This window comes from Chrysemys picta, chromosome 14 (genome assembly GCF_011386835.1).
Source record: "Chrysemys picta bellii isolate R12L10 chromosome 14, ASM1138683v2, whole genome shotgun sequence".
Taxonomy (NCBI): domain Eukaryota; kingdom Metazoa; phylum Chordata; order Testudines; family Emydidae; genus Chrysemys; species Chrysemys picta.
Genome location: NC_088804.1, coordinates 4,799,735 through 4,818,799, shown reverse-complemented (window position 1 = coordinate 4,818,799; position 19,065 = coordinate 4,799,735). Strand labels below are relative to the sequence as shown.

The 19,065-nt window shown below is 45.6% G+C and overlaps 1 protein-coding gene across 6 annotated transcripts in view; it reads left to right on the top strand.

The window, feature by feature from the left end:
* The window catches only part of RANBP10 (RAN binding protein 10), a 142,167-nt gene that overhangs the window by 19,641 nt on the left and 103,461 nt on the right, over positions 1-19,065 (top strand). For 4 of the 6 annotated variants that reach the window (XM_065567531.1, XM_005310112.5, XM_005310111.5 and 1 more), the window contains exon 3: positions 8,204-8,256. The exons of the other annotated variants lie outside the window; for them this stretch is intronic. In XM_065567531.1, the coding sequence (XP_065423603.1) occupies positions 8,204-8,256 (53 nt within the window). The remainder of the gene's footprint in view (positions 1-8,203; positions 8,257-19,065) is intronic. 6 annotated transcript variants of the gene reach the window in all.

Genomic DNA, 19,065 nt, shown 5'->3' with positions numbered 1-19,065 from the left:
CTAGGAAGGAGTACTGCAGAAAGGAATCTGGGGGTCATAGTGGACCACAAGCTAAATATGAGTCAACAGTGTAACGCTGTTGCAAAAAAAGCAAACATCATTCTGGGATGTATTAGCAGGAGTGTTGTTAGCAAGACACAAGAAGTAATTCTTCTGCTCTACTACGCACTGATTAGGCCTCAACTGGAGTAATGTGTCCAGTTCTGGGCACCACATTTCAGGAAGGATGTGGACAAATAAAGTCCAGAGAAGAGCAACAAAAATGATTAAAGGTCTAGAAAACAAGACCTGTGAGGGAAGATGAAAAAAATTGGGTTTGTTTAGTCTAGAAAAGAGAAGACTGAGAGGGGACATAACCTTTTACATACTTGAAAACTGTTGTTACAAGGAGGAGGGAGGAAACATTGTTTTTCTTAACCTCTGAGGATAGGACAAGAAGCAATGGGTTTAAATTGCAGCAAGGGAGGTTTAAGTTGGACATTAGTAAAAACTTCCTAACTGTCAGGATGGTTAAGTATTGTAATAAATTGCCCACTGAGGTTGTGGAATCTCCATCATTGGAGATTTTTAGGAGCAGGTTAGACAAACACCTGTCAGAAATGGTCTAGATAATACTTAGTCCTGCCATGAGTGCAGGGAACTGGACTAGATGACCTCTCGAGGTCCCTTCCAGTTCTGTGATTCTATGTTTGGAGTAGCAAACACCTTCCCCTGAATTAAAGCTCTCAGGAGAAGTTGAGGTGGCCCTTGGTACTATTGTTTTTCACTGCAGATTCGCCAGGATAAGTCACTACATTGTTGAATCTGTTTGAAGCCAGAAGGGCTAGAAACTCCACCATTTAAAATGAAAGCTTATGTTCTGCAGGCTTCTGTAAAAACGTGTGGGAGACACTTGAACCCCTGTATTTCTGATGTCCTGTGCCAGGGAATGCCCATGAGTTGTGAACAGCGGAAACGTAATAAAATCTTATTGCCCTTTCTCTCACCCCAGGGGCGCATAAAGTGCTTAGAGTATGTCAGTGGATATACTGTGGATGCACATGCACGCAAGATGGGATTTTGTTTGAATAACAGCGTGTGTTGGGGGCATGCACCCTGTGCTGTCTCATGCTCCCTAGAGAGGACGTGGTTGCGGCCATCCATCAGTTCCCTCGTACTGTCTGATAAAGACGCTAGCAAGCGTCCAATCCGTGTCTCTTTTCAGGGACCCTAAATTGAGCCTTTTTCAGCTAGCGCAGTGAAGAAATCTTATCTTTACACTTCAATCTAAAGGGCATTCCTGAAAAGAAAAATCAGTTGACTTCCCCCTGTACGCTTTGTGCCAACCTCCAGCCCTCATGGCAGAATCTATACCCCAGAGTGTAAAGCCTTCCTGTCCTGTGACAGGCTTATCCTCAGCAAGGATAGACACGGCTAATGCCTCTCTCGCTAAGGGAGAGCCATATCCCTATACGTGTTCTGAGGCAAGTCCTTTCTCTCCAGCATCTGCAGGTCCAAGAACACTTGGCTCAAGCTAACTCTGCGTGAGCAATCTGTGTCACTTTTAACCGTCACCTCTGATTTCTAACCAGTGTGAGGTCGCATATAAACCAACATCTTCCCTCACTCCCTTGAGCACACATCACACTCCAGGATCAGGCAGTGGAAAGAAGGTGAAGAGGATGCCCACAGAGTTGGCACAGACCGCATTGACACTGACCACCTTACCGTTAGTGAAGTCCCTGGTGCCCAAGACCTTGCTGTTGACCACCCCAGTACCTGTTTCAGCTGCCTCGATGATGGCACCTCAGGCTGTGTCACTTCCCAAATGAAAGAGGTTCTTTGTGGACAGCCCAGCATGGGTGAACCCACTCTGAAGATCCTCAACTACTTATTACACTTAAAGCAGACCAGCCACTTGTTCAGCTCTGTTTTAAGGCCCATCTCACAGTGATCCCAGCTTGCCATCCACCTGTACTGTTATGCTCAGACTCTTCTTACCCCATGGTATCAGAGTTTCTCAAAGGGTTATTACAGGTTATCCACCATCCAGAGAATCAACTCCTGCCTGAGACCTCAATACAGTCCTCTTGAGGCTCCAGGAGCCTCCATTCAAACCTCTCTCAGTCTGCTCCTTACACCACCTCACTCTGCAGTTTGGCCTTCCTAGTGGCTATCACTTCAGCCCACAGAGCGTGAGCTTCAGGCACTTGCGACCAAACGCCCTATACAATATTCCATAGGGACAAGATGGTGCAACCAAAGCTCATTCCTAAGGTAGTTTCAGAACTTCATCTGAACCACCCAATCAATCTGCCTGTCTGCTTCCTGAGGCCACATTCAGCACTGAGAGAAACACTGCACCCCCCTAGGTGTATCCAGAACTTTATTATATTGACGGGATCAAACCATTCGGACTGTTGCCCTATCTATTTCTCGCCACAGCCGTGCGTCTAAAGGTTATCTCATCACAAAGGATATGGAAATAGATAGTGTGTGTCTCACGGTTACCAGCTGGCTGGTGGACAGGCCCACCAACATCCCTGCTCAGTCCCCCAGAACGCAAGCAACATTTTCCTCCTGCTTCAGGAGCGTGCCAGTATCAGATCTGTAAGGTGGCAACCTGGTGTGTCAAACTTTTGTCAAACACGTGACTGGATTTAGCTGCGAAGGCAGATGTCAAGTTGAAGAGAGCAGTACCACAATGACTGTTCAGCTCATGTAGCTGAAACTCCTCATTCCTACCATCCAGGGATACTGCTTGCCAGCCCTCTACAGTGGGGTCCACACTGGTGTGTACTCAAAGAAGAGAGAATGGTTACTTGCCTTATGGTAACTGTGGTTCAAGATGTAGTGAATGTGGATCCTACAACCTGCCCTCCATCCCTGCTTTTCAGAGTCCCCAGCTACCTTGGGCTTTGAATTGCAGCTGCTCTGCTCTTGAAGCCCTCACAAAGGAGCATGAGGGGGCACAGGCTTGTGCTGCCCTCACAGACACGTCTGTTAAGTCCAATCTCCCATACATGAGGCATATGTGGCCCTACAGTGGGATCCACACTGACAACACCTCAGAGAACCACAATGAGGCCAGGTCTACACTAAAATGTTAGGTCAACTCAGCCACATCACTCAAGGTTGTGAAAAAGCCCCACCCCTTGGCATGTAGTTAAATCCACCTATCCCCGGTGTAGACAGTGCTAGGTCAACAGAAGAATTCTTCCATCAATATAGCTACCACCTCTTAGGGAGGTGGATTAACTATACCAAAAGGAGAACCCCTCATGTCAGTATAGGTAGGGTCTACACGGAAGCTCTATGGTGGTTCAGCTGTGCTGCTGTTGCGTTTCAAGTGTAGACAAGCCCTAACTGTAGGGCAAGTAACTGTTCTTTTCTGGGCCCCAGCTTAGAGCTGGGAATTAACTGGAGTTCGCAGGGCTCATTGAGATGCAGCTTTAAACAACTTTTACTATGGAGTCCAGACAAGGGTGGAGGCTGTCAGCACGCCTTCAGTTTGGAGAGCCATTAAGGGCAGAGGCCTAATTCTGGTAATCACTGACATTTTATTAGAAGGGAAGCGTATTTGTACTGCTCTGTTTTCTTGGGGGGGAAAGTGTGTTAACCCATTGGGAAGCCTGCCAACTACTCTGAGCAGCCAGGCTGAGACTGCCAGTGCCGCTGTGCACTTGGAATAAAAGAATTGGCATGGACCGTTCCATTAGCTGCTTCTACCACAAGCTCAGTCGCTTGGTAGTGTGTGCAAGTTCATTCTCCAGAAATGGTCGCCAACTTTGTGACAGTGGGATAAAAATGTGCCGATACCCTACTAGAAGCAGTTGAGACTGGAAGTTCTTTGGGGCTGGGGCTCTTTCATTCACATATTGTGCGGCACTGACCACATCATCAGTGCTAAACATCAGTTTCCTTGAAGGTTCAAACCTCTCTGCATGTAACTAGTCCTGAGCCCTCAACTTTCCCTGCAGAATGAACTGTCTGTCTGATATTTATTTACGTAACACAGGCAGTTATTTCCTTAATACCTTTAGTGGTCAACTGCTGTTTGGGCTAAGCATGGTTAAATTGTGACTAAAATCCAAATGCATCACTCAGATAAAATCCTCTTTCTCTGAGTTGCAGTGCCACTATTCTGTAGCACCTTTGTTGAATTTGGAAGCACCTGAAGCCAGTGGCCCTGGGGACGGGGCCTAGCAAAAGTGGGGTGGGCAGCATCTTGTTTCCTTTGCCTGAAGTTCTTAGAGGGGGCTGAGTACCTCTGTTCTGTGGCCACGCTAGCAACTTGCCAGGAGCCGGTTAGCAACCTTTGCTTTTGAGCAGTTTTATTTCTGTAAAAGAATCTGATTTTTATTTTTCTCTGACCTTTTGACTCTTACCCTTAAGTTGGTATGTTTCATTGTTTAGCTGTAACTTCCTAGGAGTCACTTTCATTTACTAAACATTGACACTTTCCCAGGGCTTGTCTATACAGGAAGTTAAGCTGAATCAATTAAGGCCTGGTCTGCATTGCCACTTTACAGCGCTGCAACTGTCTCGCCCCCCTGAGTGCTGCAAGTTTCAGTGCTGTAAAGTGGCAGTGTAGACAGGGCACCAGCACTGGGAGCTACTCCCCTCTTGATGCCGTGACTACACAGCCGCGTTAAACCACTGCCACGGCAGCACTTCAATGTTGCTAGTGAAAACATACCCTAAGTGTGAATTTAAAAGTGTACTTTATTTTGGAATTGAATTAAGCTAAAGCCACTTCACTTCTCAATGAAAGTGTCCACACAGGGGTTTAATGTGTGTTTAACAAATGCACTTTGAATTCAGACCTCTAGTTAATCCAGCTTAATTTCCCTTGTATACAAGACCCCAATGTTTCTATTGAAGTGGAAACCTACAAGGCTTCTTTTTTGCTGGCTTTTTAAAACTTGCATCTCAGGGAAGGAGAGTGAACAATTACTTCAGCCTCAGCACATGAGCTATATATCTCAATACAATGAAGGACTATTCTAGGCACCTTCTAACATGCAAGAGGATAGGAGGGGAGAGTAAATCTAAAACATGGAACCAGACTCTTAGAAATCCACATGCAATTTCATATGTAAAAATGTGTATGCACAACTGTTGTCTACATGGAATCATAGACTCTGTTTTTTTTTTTAAAGCTAGCTTACACTGCAAGCAGTTTTAACTTTTAAAAAAGAGTTGTACATAATGTGTATTTGCAACAGCTTCATGGATGATGTAATCGTGGACATAAGTATGCATGTAGATCTGGGAAGAGACTATAACTGCTTGCCGTGGACATGTTAGGGAGCTTATATGTCTGGGGCGACACTGAGTTCTTTAAAAACTATCTTAAATTTTTGAGTTTTTCCTACTTGAAGGTCTGGATGTCTAACTGAAAAAACTGAGTCCATTTGGGTTACTTAATACATATACGTTTCCCTTCTAATAAACACCATTATAAACCAGTGACTTTAAAAATGGAAACAACTCTTCCATCCTTATGTGGAAGGATGCCACTCATGCACTTTGGGATACACTGATGGAAAAAGTTCCAAAGCCCGAGGTCCTCAAGACCTACTTTAGGTATTAGCTCCTCCTGATTTCTCATACTCTAGTGCAGTGTTTCCCAAACTGGGGACGCTGCTTGTGTAGGGAAAGCTCCTGGCGGGCCGAGCTGGTTTGTTTACCTGCCACGTCCGCAGGGTTCGGCCGATCGCGGCTCCCACTGGCCGCAGTTCGCTGCTCCAGGCCAATGGGAGCTGCTGGAAGCGGCGCGGACCGAGGGACGTACTGGCCGCCATTTCCAGCAGCTCCCATTGGCCTGGAGCAGCAAACTGCGGCCAGAGGGAGCCGCGATCGGCCGAACCTGCAGACGAGGCAGGTAAACAAACCGGCCTGGCCCGCCAGGGGCTTTCCCTACACAAGCGGCGACCTCAGTTTGGGAAACACTGGTGGGAAGGAGGGTAGTGGATGGTCCTTTAGGGTATGCTAGGCCTAGACTGAGGCCTCACTAAAAGTAACCTCTTGAAGCACAGTTGTAGCGTAATATTCAGCCAGTGCAGTTTTTGGCGTGCAGTTGTTGCAGACAGCCTTCCAGTGACCATGCTGCTGTGTGATAAAATCCTAGAAAGTGTTTAGTCATGTTTATGTGCCTATCCAGCATTCTAGAGGCTGTACAGTCATTAAACTCAGTAAGTTAAAATGACCAATGACCTCCTGAGCTGCCACGCTAGACTGTCGGGAACAACTCCGCAGTTGCAGGGGAACAGACTAGAAAGATTGCGTAATGAATCTTTTCCACCTCAGTATTGCAGAATGCAGCCATAGCTGCAATTAAGGGCTTTTCACGGGTAGTCTCAAGGAGCCTATTGCGGCTGTCACCTAGCTCTAGATGGCAAACAACAAAGGGATGTTCAAATGGAGAGGAGTCCCATATATTTTTCCAAAGGAGAGTCATTGCCCAGGCATTGCGCTTCCACATTCCGCTTATGGCGAGGGATGAACGAACAAAATAATTGCATTTCGAAATCCCTCCGATAAAACTTAAGGTGCATGAGGGAGTTCCCACCTCAGTTTTTTCCAGGGTGAGGTATCCGATAGCTCTGCTGCAGTCTTAGCTAGCCACTGTGATAGCACCAATACAGTAATAGACATCTGAGTGTCTTCAGTGCACTGACGGGCTTTACGCAGTGCCACTGTTTCAGTTCATCAGAACATAAGAATAGCCAGACTGGGTCAGCCCAATGGTCCGTCCAGCCTAGTCTCCTGTCTTCCAACAGTGGCCAATGCCAGGTGCGTCAGAGGGAATGAACAGAACAGGGCAATTATCAAGTGATCCATCCCCTGTCGTCCAGTCCCAGCATCTGGCAGTTTGCGGCTTAGCGGCACTCAGAGCATGGGCTTGCATCCCTGACCATCTTGGCTAATAGCCAATGATGGACCTGTCCTCCATGAACTTACCATAAAATCTAAACTGAGAGAGAGATTTGGAGTTGGATGTTTAGTTGTCTTAGCTACAACTGATTAATCACACTTGTACTCTGAGATCCTGATTTAGATTTAGCAGTTTTTCCTCCCTTCCTCTTCAAATTCCAGTTCTGTAGTGAAGATGTAACTACTCCTGTTCAAGGCAGTCTATTAAGTGGTGCATGCTAGATAAAGGTGGAAAGACTTACGTGATAAGTACTCCGTTACCAGCCTTATGTATGTGTGATTACACTGCTCTCAAGTGATATTTGGTCCCTCCAACCTACATGGGGTAGGAGAATAGCTGAGGTCATGTCTATATTCGGAAACTTGTACTAGTGCAATCAAACAGATTTAAAATGGCTCTAATTGAATTGGTGCATACCTTCAAGGTACACTCATTTGAACTGAGTAAAACTTCCTTTAAATCAGTTTAGCTTAACTTGGTAAGTGTCCAAAGCAAACAAGGTTTAAACTGATTTGAGTGAGTCTACATTAGTAGTTTGCACTGGTATAACTAGATACAGTAGTGCAACTTTTCTAATATAGACCAGACCTAAGACTTTAGGAGGACACTGATAGCTCTGCTTCCCATTGTGGGGGGATTGGAGCAGGCAGCTCCAGAAGTGGAGCCCCTTGCAGGAATCCCTTTTGATTGTGATGTGGATTTACATTGGGTAAAGGTCAGTAGCCAATGTGTTGAGTTGCTTATAATGATCTGATGCTTAAACCTTGTTCGCTCTCTTAGAATAGAATATCAGGGTTGGAAGGGACCTCAGGAGGTCATCTAGTCCAACCCCCTGCTCAAAGCAGGACCAATTCCCAGACCGATTTTTGCCCCGATCCCTAAATGGCCCTCTCAAGGATTGAACTCACAACCCTGGGTTTAGCAGGCCGATGCTCAAACCACTGAACTATCCCTCCCCCTTTTGTCAGCTGCTTGTAAGTCATCACTTTATCTTGATGCATGAAAACCAAGAGGCTTGCAGCTGTGATTACTGTGAGGTTCTAGTTTTCATACCAATTAGGAGCTGCAGGAATGGAGCTGCAGTTGGAGAGCAGAGAGGCATCAATTCCCATGGCTGATTAAGGCATTTTCACTTTGATTCCAGAAACTAATCAAAATGCTAAGGGAAGTCTCCAGTGAAACACTGCGGTCTAATTTAAAATGGTTTCCTGTATTTCTGGAGGGGAGACTCTCATGTGACTTGACCATTCTGTGTTTAACTAACAGAATTTTGTTTGTTTGAAGGTACATGGGAATAGGACTCTCAGCCCAAGGAGTCAACATGAACAGACTTCCCGGTGAGTCATGTTAAGAATTGTTTGTATGCAGTGTATTAATCTTTGCAGTAAAATCATACGATTCTCAGAAAAACATGGTCTGTTTCCTCTTCAAGAGGTCGGAAGCAAGGATGCTGTTTGGAGACTGGTACATGTGAGCCATGGATGTGTTTGCATTTTTTAGGGCTGGTCTTCCCAGTCCATGACTGTAAAGCTCTTACTCATTGGTGTGGAATTCCTGGCTGTATGTGGGATACCTGCCTTAAAATGAGTTGGCACTGAATGTGCACATCAAGTTTGAACTCTTTTCTGCTGTCGTAAGGCTACTTCACAGAAAGCTTGCGTATTTTACACACACACACACACACACACACACACGCATGCGCGCTTGGGAGCCTTTGCTACTGAGCTGTTGCCAATTATTATATCGCCTCATTACTCTTCAGTATTACTTTTTAATGTAAGATCTTTGAGTTAGTGAGTTTTCTTTCTTTAGAAGATGTCAAAGTAACACAATATTGTAAATGATTCTCAATAAACAGGATGGCATTCACCTTTAGACCTTGGGTCCTGGTGACCCAGTTCTTTCAGCTGATCGTTGACATTAGAATGTTTCTGTTTTTAGCAGAAAAAAATGGGTGGGGGAGAAGGGAGGTGGAAGAATAGAAGGGAAGAGAATAGGTGATCAGAGGTGGAGGGAGAAGGATTTTTTTTTTTAAATGTTTGTTTTTGTTAGTGGGACAAATGGATTAGGATAACCAATTGGTTGATATGGCGGTCTATAGTGTTGAAGCACACATAGAAAAGGAGAGGCAAGAGATGCAGGTAAATTCCAGATTATCTGAATAGTTCAGGTGGGCAGTGGCTCTCAACCTTTCCAGACGACTGTATCCCTTTCAGGAGTCTGATTTGTCTTGCGTACCCCCAAGTTTCACCTCACTTAAAAACTACTTGCTCACAAAATCAGACCTAAAAATGCAAGTGTCACAGCTACTAGTACTGAATAATTGCTGACTTTCTCATTTTTACCAAATAATTATAAAATAAATCAATTGGAATATAAATATTGCACTTACATTTCAGTGTATCGTATATAGAGCAGTATAAACAAGTCATTGTATGAAATTTTAGTTTGTACTGACTTTGCTTTTTATGTAGCCTGTTCTAAAACGAGGCAAATATCTAGAAGATTTGATGTATCCCCTGGAAGATCTCTCTGTATCCCCAGGGGTACGTGTATCCCATAATGACAAGAGGGGCAAAACTCTGCCAAATCTCTGGAAAGTGCAATTCTCAATGATCTGAACTATGGACAGCTGCACTTGCCTGGACACTTACAGTCTATGAGGCCGACTTCTTTTTTGTTACTTGTTTGTGGTATTTTTTTTAGTTTGGTAGGGTCTTTATCAGAGGTTAGAAATAGCCAATTTTCTCCCACAAAAGGAAGTGGGAAATAAAGCAGTATAAAATTAAGTCCCAGCATAACAGCCAAAAAGCCTTTCAAGGGAAGGAAATCTTAATGTGTTCAAAGTCTAGGGGGAAACGTCTGTTGCAGTAACTGGAATGCACAAACTGAAACAAGTGTATCCAAAGCATACAAGAGAAGTCAGAATGATCAGTGCTGGTAAAATAAACCTTAACAAACGGTCTCATTCCCAGGTGGATAATGCCTGTGAATTGACTGCTTATAAAGGACTTTTCCCACCTTCTAGGAGAGCTACTGTGGGAAATCAGTGAAAATCTCCTGCAGCAGGGGGTGGGACATGTAAGGACTCTGGGCTGGAATGTGTCCTGATCCTTGACTCCTCTTTCTGCTGTCACAAGGTCATACTGATCTGTAGCATAGTGGTCAATCATCTCTCAACCAAACCCTCTGGATGGATGGGGTGCACATTTGAGGCCTTGGGATGGGAAATCTATATGCAGCCAGAGGCTGCTAAGGTGTGAAAGATATAGGCTGGTGGCAGAATAGAGCTGGGGAGAATCTGAATGGAGCATTGTGCAAGGTGTTGGGGAGAAGGAAGAATCAGCAGTTGGGACTGGGGGGAGAACTTGACTCTTTCTCCAGCATTGTAAGGGTTAAGCGTGAAGTCAAAAGCAAGAGAACATTTGTGTCTAATCTCAAGCTTAATATTTGCTCTGAGTATCATGTTTATTTTAGAGGTATCACAGGCCACTAGAACGGACTGTTTCTGTGTTTTACAGCCATACAAGTTAAGTTAGAAAAGCAGCTACTGAGGCTTGCCCGGCAGACCAGCGCTGCTGTGATCTGTATGTGCCAGCACTGGCAGAGTCCGCGGGGCCTTGGAGTGTGTGTGCGTACGCGTGCCTTCCAGTGACTCCTTTCAGCTAAGCAAAGAGTGGCATTGAGGGGCTACAGAGGTCTGAACCCTTCCTACGCCCCGTGGTCATTACGATGAGCAAAAGTTCAGAGTCACACATTGCCAAAAAGAAGCAGCTACTGGGTTTCTCTAGTAGCAATCCTTCTCCCAGGACTATCAAATCATACCTGTGTATTGGAAGGGCCTGGTGTTTGACGCATTGTAATGGTTCCTTTTTGGATTATATGTGGGACCCTGTGTAGTCTGGGGTTCTGGAATTTCCCGTAGATTCCCACCCCTTTCTCAGAACTGTTTCAGGCTTTCAATTAATTATTTTTCTCACCTGTTTGGTTGCAAAGAGAACCTAACAAACATGAACCAAGTGCAAAGTGAGGCAGTAACATCTGCCAACTTGCTGGAACGAAGCTCTGTGTTGTGAACTGGCCCATTCTCTCAGAGGATTAATGCTGAACCCTAATGATAATTGAAAAGTCAACAATTAACTCTTTCACTTCTGATATCTTCAGCAGAATCATCAAACTAATGTGTTTATCCCACAATCTGAAACTGCTTCCCATGACTTCCCAGGTGCAAAAAGGCCCAAGCACCCCCTTACCCTAATGCCAAAACCTCCAGGTTCTCCTTTTTAATTTCTACAAGGCAGTTGTATATTCAGTACAAAATTCTGCAGTGCACTTATAATTAAAAATGATGTAACCTTGTAAAATTAAAATGTAATATCTTAATAATCCAAGGCTAACCATGCTGCTGGAATTCACTTTCATGTTTAATTGAATACAAACTTTTTTTTAACTTCTGCAACTGCTGCAGAATTTCTAATTTGCTGCATGGGCGTGCTGCAGAATCCAGATGCCATGCTGAAAAATTTAGGTCAAGCTTACCATGCAGTACACAGGCTCTAAACCAGTTCATGAGTTGCAATTTAGGACAGCGTTGTGGTAGAAGGATTGCTCTTAAAGCCTCCAGGTCACCATGCTTCCTTGTTTGAACTTTCATGTGTTCCCTTCTCTGAGAGACCCCTCTCTCCTTTGAACTTGGGGCCAGTGAGAGGTGGGAGTTGAAATCTCAACAGTGAATGAGTGACGATAGGTAAGGCTACATTTATGTCATGGAAGTCATGAAACCCGTGTCTTTCAGAGACCTCTGTGACATTCTCTGCTTCAGCCCAGGGACTGCAGGACTCGAGCTGGGAGCCAGCGGGGCCCTGGCAGGGTTCCAGCAACAGGTGACAGACTCCAGAGGGAGCCCTCCTCAGAGTTCCGGGGATGGGCGACAGCCTCGCATGGGGGGAAAGGGGGATGCCTTGGGCAAGTGGCTGGGGGTGTCCTGTTTTTCTCTTTGTGAAATATGGTCACCCTGCAGTTCCCAGCCACCATGGGTGTAGGGGGCCCCCCCTGCAGCTCCCAGCTGCCCTGGGCAGAGGGGGAACCCCACTGCTCCCAGCCACCACGGTGGCAGGGGAAATCATGGAGCCGCAGCAGCAAAAGTCACAGACAGGTTACGGCTTCTGTGAATTTTTTTTATTGCCCATGACCTGTCCGTGCCTGTCTGACTTTTACTAAAAATAACTATGACAAAATCTTAGCCTTACTGGTAGGTAGACTGGGGATAGGCCATGAAGGACCTTGTAAGCGAAGACAATTAGTTTGTTTATTTGTGCTAAAGAAGGGGGAGCCAGTGGAAGGATGACCTGGTTAAAGCGATGGGGTAGGAAAATGATCTTTGCTGCAGCATTGTGAATGGAGGTGAGTGAGGACAATATTGCATTTGTCAACACCAGAGAAAGGGATGTTGTGGTAATTGGGATGTGAGATGAGAGCCTGGATGAGGGTTTTAGCTCTGTGGCTGAAGAGGAAAAGCCATCTCTCAGAAATGACACACAGAAAGAACCTGCAAGAGGACCTAGAGAGAGATCTGGGTCAAAGATGACACCCAGGTTATGGTCCTTAGTGACTGGCAGGATGGTGGTGATGTCTGCAGAGGTGGAGGAAAGATGCAGTGGGAAGAGCAGGAGCTCTGTTTGGCCATGTTGAGCTTGAGCTGCTGGCTAGAATTCCATAAGGAGATGTCAGAGAGAGAGAGGCCAAGATTTTAGCTTGGACAGCAGATGGATCTGGTGTAGAAGTAGAGCTATGACTCCTATGCATACAGGAGTGCCCGCTGGGGTCAAGTGGTGCAATTTGCCTTGGGCCCTGCAGGGGTCCCGCGAGCCCTCGCCTGGCGGTGGTTCGGGTCTTCGGTGGCATTTTGGTGGCGGGGGGCCCTTCAGTCGCTCCGGGTCTTCGGCAGCATTTCGGCGGCGGGTCCTTCAGTGCTGCCGAAGACGCAGAGCGACTGAAGGGCCCCCCGCTGCCGAAGACCTGGACTGCCGTCGGGTGAGTACAAGCGCCGCAGCTCCCCCACTTTGCCCCAGGCCCCCTGAATCCTCTGGGTGGTCCTGTATGCATAGAGAGGGTGGTTGAATTTGTGTTTGTGGATGAGATGACCCGGGGATAAGGTGTAGAGGGAGAAGAGAAGGGGACCAAGGATAGAGCCCTGTGGAACCCACATAGAAAATTGGATGGGATGAGGAGGATCTCTGAAAGATACGCTGAAGGAGCAGTTAGAGAGGTTGGAGGATCAGGGATATGGCTACATAGCAGTTGAGTGTGCTTCCCAGCATGGGTAGTGGGATGCACTTGCTCTGCTCGAGCTACTGTGCTGAAAATAGCAGCATGGCTCCAGCAGCCCAGGCTAGCCACCTGTATATGTACCCAGGTTTTTTTTGGGGGGGGTGTGTGTGTGTATGTACTCGGGTGGCTAGCTTGGGCCACGGCGGCCTCATGGCTATTTTTAGCATGCTAGCTTGACCAGAGCATGCATGTGTCTGTTTGCCCACATTGGGAAGCACATTCCCAGCTGCTTTGTAGACATATACCCCAGAAGAAGACAGTCATGGACGCTGAGAGAGGACAAATTTTCAAAACAAGAGCATGGTCAATGGTGTCAAAGGTGGCTGCCCGGTCAAGGAGAATGAGGACGGAGTAGTGGTTCTGAGCTTTGGCTAGGAAGAGGCCATTAGACCTTGAGAGCTGTTTCAGTGGAGTGCCAGGGGTGGATACTGGATTGGAGAGGGTCTAGGATGGAACTGGAGGAGAGGAACTCCAGACAGTGGTTTGTAGACAGCACATTCCTCCACTGGGTGGATCTGGGTTGGGGGAGACATGTGGGGAAGAAGAGGCACCCTATATTTGCAGCAATTCCCACTGCCAGGCAGGTCTAATTTTAAGTTAGAATTGCCTGGTTTCTCCTCTTAACAGCCAGTCTGAAGCCTTTGAGTGGACCTGCCTGTTCAGGTTTAAGGTGGACTCTTAACATTTGAAATGTAGTTCTTTGTAGGTAAGTTGTTCACCAGTAAAGGACCAGTTGGTAGCAGTCTGCACTAATCCCTATGACAAAGAGCTCAGAGGCAAACAGTGGACTTTGCTGAGGGTTCCCTGCTGTGTATTTGTGTAGGCTGTCTTTGCAAGAGGATTCATTTGTATAGCTGGTGTCTTCCAAGCCCCATGCATGTAATTTGTAGAGTTAATTTTCTGGAAATTTTTAATTAGTTCTTGGTCTTTATCTGTTTTAATTGTGTAGCATGCTCCTTTCCATGCATCTCAGTCCATCTGGTCTGCCCAGTCGGTTGTAGGAGAAATGTAATTTTGAAGGAAAAGGGAATAAACGGCTGGAACTGCAAAAGAAACTATCCACATCAACTTGCCATATTAAACTGAAACGATGAATGCAATTCATTATAGTTCTCCACAACTTCTTGGCACAATATTAATTCAGCTTGTCCATTCACTCATAAGGGCTTTCAGTGTATGTGACTCCTCCCTGTTAGAGGATGTCAATGATGATGTTGTCTTTTGAACCACTACATTCCAGTGATTATAGTGAGAGTTATCTGTTCTCAGGTTAACTGAGCTTCACACTGACTGACCACCTTGTTGATAAGTGCTCAGAAAGGTGTATTGTAGCATAATGTAAGTACTTCCATGAATTTCTAGGAGACTCCTGCTTCTCCTAATGAAGTGTTTAAAAGCCATATCCTCCAGTCAATATTCAGACAGAATTCCATATACCTCAGTGATGGTTTTGAGAACTGCCAAAATTAACCCCAAGTCTGGAATAGGCCGAGGCAGTAGAATTTCTTTGTTTTGCTGGGGTAGTTGCACCGCAACCAGATTCTTTCCCTTAAACTTGCTTATTAAAAATTGGTCCATTTTCTCTTCACCTGACAGCCATCTATCAGGGCAAGCTGTGACCGGAAATCACATCTAAATACCACAACCCGTTTTCCTTGCTGGCCAGACAAAACAAAATAAGCCCCTCAAACCAAAATAAGAGTGCTGTCTACATGGGTTTGCACTGTTCTAATTAAATCAGTTTTAAAATCGAATTTAAATTTAAGTGGTGCAACTTTTGCATGTAGACTAGGCTTTAGGTTTGAACTAGTATAGCTAATTCAGTTCGGGATGATCTTTTTTTAACCAAAAGAGTTGATTCTGGTATAAGTCCCCTGTGTGACTGCAGTTATGCTGGTATAAAGGCGCTTTATATTGGTATAGTTTATTCCCCCTTCCCATACAGGAATAGCTGTATTGTGTATAAACACCTTTATAACTAGAACTGTGTCCACACTGAGGGATGTACCTCTTTAATTATACTTGTATACTTAAAGCAGTACAGCCTCTTGTACAGACAAGGCCTTAGTTTTTCATTTCCTTCTGTAGTTTCTTAACCTATGACACTTATTTAGTTTTTTTAAAACCCTGTAGGTTCTGCTGAAAAGCACAGTTTCATATAAGTGAGAGAATACGTACAACCTGCTTTCATTCCTTTAACAGTGGGCACCGTGAAATTTCATTCTTTAGAGTATGTCTAGGGAATACTGTACTGGTTTCTGAACAGATTTCTCTGTATCTCTTTGAATTTTATTTTATCCTTCTGGCTACTATGTCATTATACTTCAAATCTGTTTCCAGCTACATGGGAAACTTTCATCCAAACTGAAAACTTTAAAAAAAGTTTTTATTGAAAAAGTTGTTCTATTAGGATCTTATCAAATATGCAAATGTCTTGTTAGCTTTTTAGATAATTGTTCTCAGTGAAGATACTTTGCAGGGTGTTTAAATCGTAACTAGTGATATTTTGCACTTACATAGCCTTTCATCTGAGGATACAAAATAACTTCACAAACACTAAGCGGCACAACTGCCCTGTGAAGTAAGTAGTAATTATCTGTTTTATGGATATATAAACTGAGTTTATGAATGTTTAGTAACTTGATTAAGATGACATCAGTAAGTCGCTCTAAAACGTTTGTTATCCCTAGCTCATTACCCAGACTAATGACATATTTAAATACTTTCCTCAGATGAGATGCACTGGCTGTCTGTGGGGAGGGAGGTAGAACCCAGTCTTGAAGGTCATTTACCTAGTACAGAACAGCTTTTTCTTTCTGCGGTTGAGAGTTAACTGATTGCAAATGGAACTAGAACCCACAGACTGCATGGAAACTATTGTCTGATGAGCTTTAGGCACAAAATGTGGCCGTCTGCTGTTTGAATGTCTTTGTACTGTTTATATGCAGTGTTATAGCTGTGTCAGTCCCAGGATATTCGAGAGACAAGGTGGGTGAGGTGAGGTAATATTTGTACTGTTACGTTAATTCTGGAATCTGCTTGCTGAATGACGGTGGGCCCTCTTTCTGAGGGTGAAACGTGCAGTGAGGAGTTAGTGAATGTTCAAGACCTTCGGTTAGCATTTAACTGCTGGGTTTGAGCCCGTGAACCTGTTTATGAAGTCACGTGCAGATCAGCCTTTCAGGAGAGATCTGTGGACATTATTAGAGCGAGCTCATGTGATCTATGCTATACTCATTGAATAGCAATGCATTAGAGCTTAGTTTGTTGTTTAACCTTTTCAGGGCTGATAAGAAATATATCTGAGACACGAGGTGGGTGAGGTAATATTTTTTTATTGGACTAACTTCTGTTGGCGAGAGAAACAAGCTTTCAAGCTTACACAGCTCGAAAGCTTGTCTCTTCCACCAACAGTTGGTCCGATAAAAGATATTAATTACCTCACCCACCTTGTGTCTCTAGTATTCTAGGACAGGGGAGGGCAAACTACAGCCTGTGGGCCGGATCTGGCCTGTCAGGGCTTTCAATCCGGCATGCAGGACTGGCAGCCCCATGGCACGGTGCGGCTAAGGCAGGCTCCCTGCCTGCCCTAGCCCCGCGCCACTCCTGGAAGTGGCCAGCACCACGTTCCTGTGGCCCCTGGTTGTGGGGGCAGAGGGCTCTGTGCACTGCCCTTGCCTGCAGGCACCGCCCCCCGCAGCTCCCATTGGCCAGGAACCGTGGCAATGGGAGCTTCGGGGGTGGTACCCACAGGTTAGGGTGGCGCATGGCAAAACCGCCTGCCCTGCCCCACCCCACCCCCAGGAGCAAAACCGCCTGCCCCACTGCCGGGTATGCTGGCCACTTCCGGGAGCGGTGCAGGGCCAGGGCAGGCAGGGAGCCTGCCTTAGCCCAACTGCGCACCGCTGCCACCCCAGAGCTGCTCGTGGTAAGCAGCACTGGGCCGGAGTCTGCACCCCGAATCCCTCCTGCCCCCTAATCCCCTGCCTTGAGCTCCCTGCTGCACCCCTCCTGCACCCCAACCCCTTGCCCTGAGCCCCTTCCCACACCCCAACCACCTGCCCCAGCCCTACATTCATGGCCCTGCATACAATTTCCTCACCCAGCCCTGTCCTAGGACCAACATGCCTACAACAGCACTGCATACAGCAAATATATCTGGTAGTAATTTTCAAAAGAATGTTGAGTCAAGTGACTTGAGTATCAGGAAATGTGCCAGGTTTAGTCCACAACCAGGTCTTTCCCAGCAAAGACACTGACAGGGCTCACTGAGAAATGCTAGGTTCGGTGCTAAAGGCTTCAGGCCTCTGATGCTGCTTTTTTCCAAGATGGGCTTTTTGGCCTCTAGTGGGTGACAATGGCTGCCAAGTTTGGCTTGTCCAGATCCTTCCTATGTTGCTTGTGCTGTCCTAATGTTACTTTAGAAGACTAGACTTCTTCGCTAAGCGCTCTGACAAGACCGCTCTCTAGTCATGGCCATGATAGGCCGGCCACACCAGTGCCAGAACTTTCTCACTGGCGGTAGCAGGGAGCCTCTCTGCAGAGCGTCCCTCCCGCATTAAGCCAAGAGGCACTTTGCCTTCAGGATTCCATGTCAACGACTGCTTTCCCTGTGGAGGAACACTTTGGCACTCGCGGTTCTAGGGCAGGACATCTGCTTCATCCTGAATTTGCTTTGGCTGAATGCGGGCCGGGTGGAGTACTTGGGAAATGGATCTGAGCCGATGGATGTATGGTTTGGAAGCAAGCTGAGCACTTTCCAAAACAACCGAACATAAGAATGGCCTTAATGGCCTATCGAACCCAGTGTCCTGTCTTCTATCAGTGGCCACTGCCAGGTGCTTCAGAGGGAATGAACAGAACAGGGCAATTATCAAGTGAGAAATCTTCTGTCATCCAGTCCCAGCATCTGGGAGTCAGACTTGGGAACACCCAGAGCATGGGGTTGTATCCCTGACCATCTTGGCTAATAGCCATTAACGGACCTATCCTCCATGAATTTAGCTAATTCTTTTTCAGTCTAGTTATAATTTTGGCTTTCAACATCCCCTGGCAGTGAGTTGTACAGGTTGACTGTGTGTTGTGTGAAGAAGTGCTTCCTTTTGTTTGCTTTCAACATGTTGCCTTGTAATTTGATTGGATGAATCCCTAGTTTGTATGTTATGTGAAGGCGTAAATAACACTTCCTTATTCACTTTCTCCTCCCCATTCATGATTTTATAGACCTCTATCATATCCCCTTTAGTCATCTCTTCCAACCTGAACAGTCCCAGTCTTTTTAATCTCTCCTCATATGGAAGCTGTTCCATATCCATAATCATTTCTGTTGCTCTTCTCTGTACCTTTACTATATCTAATGTATCTTTTTGGTGATGGGGTGACTAGAACTGCACACAATGTTCAAGGTGTCTGTATACTCCGGGTTGATACATGATGATATTTACTGTCTTATTGTCTATCCCTTTCCTAATGGTTCCCAACATTCTGTTTGCTTTTTTGACTGCCGCTTCACATTGCGTGGATGTTTTCCGGGAGCTATCCACAATGACTCCAAGATCACTTTTTTGAGTGATAACAGCTAATTTAGACCCCATCATTTTGTATGTTGGGATTACGTTTTCCAACGTGCATTACTTTGCATTTATCAACATTGAATTTCATCTGCCGTTTTGTTGCCCAGTCACCCAGTTTTGTGAGCTCCCTTTGTAACTCTTTGCAGTCTGCTTTGGACTTAACTATCCTGAATAATTTTATATCATCTGCAAACTTTGCCACCTCACTGTTTACCCCTTTTTCTAGAACATTTATGAATTTGT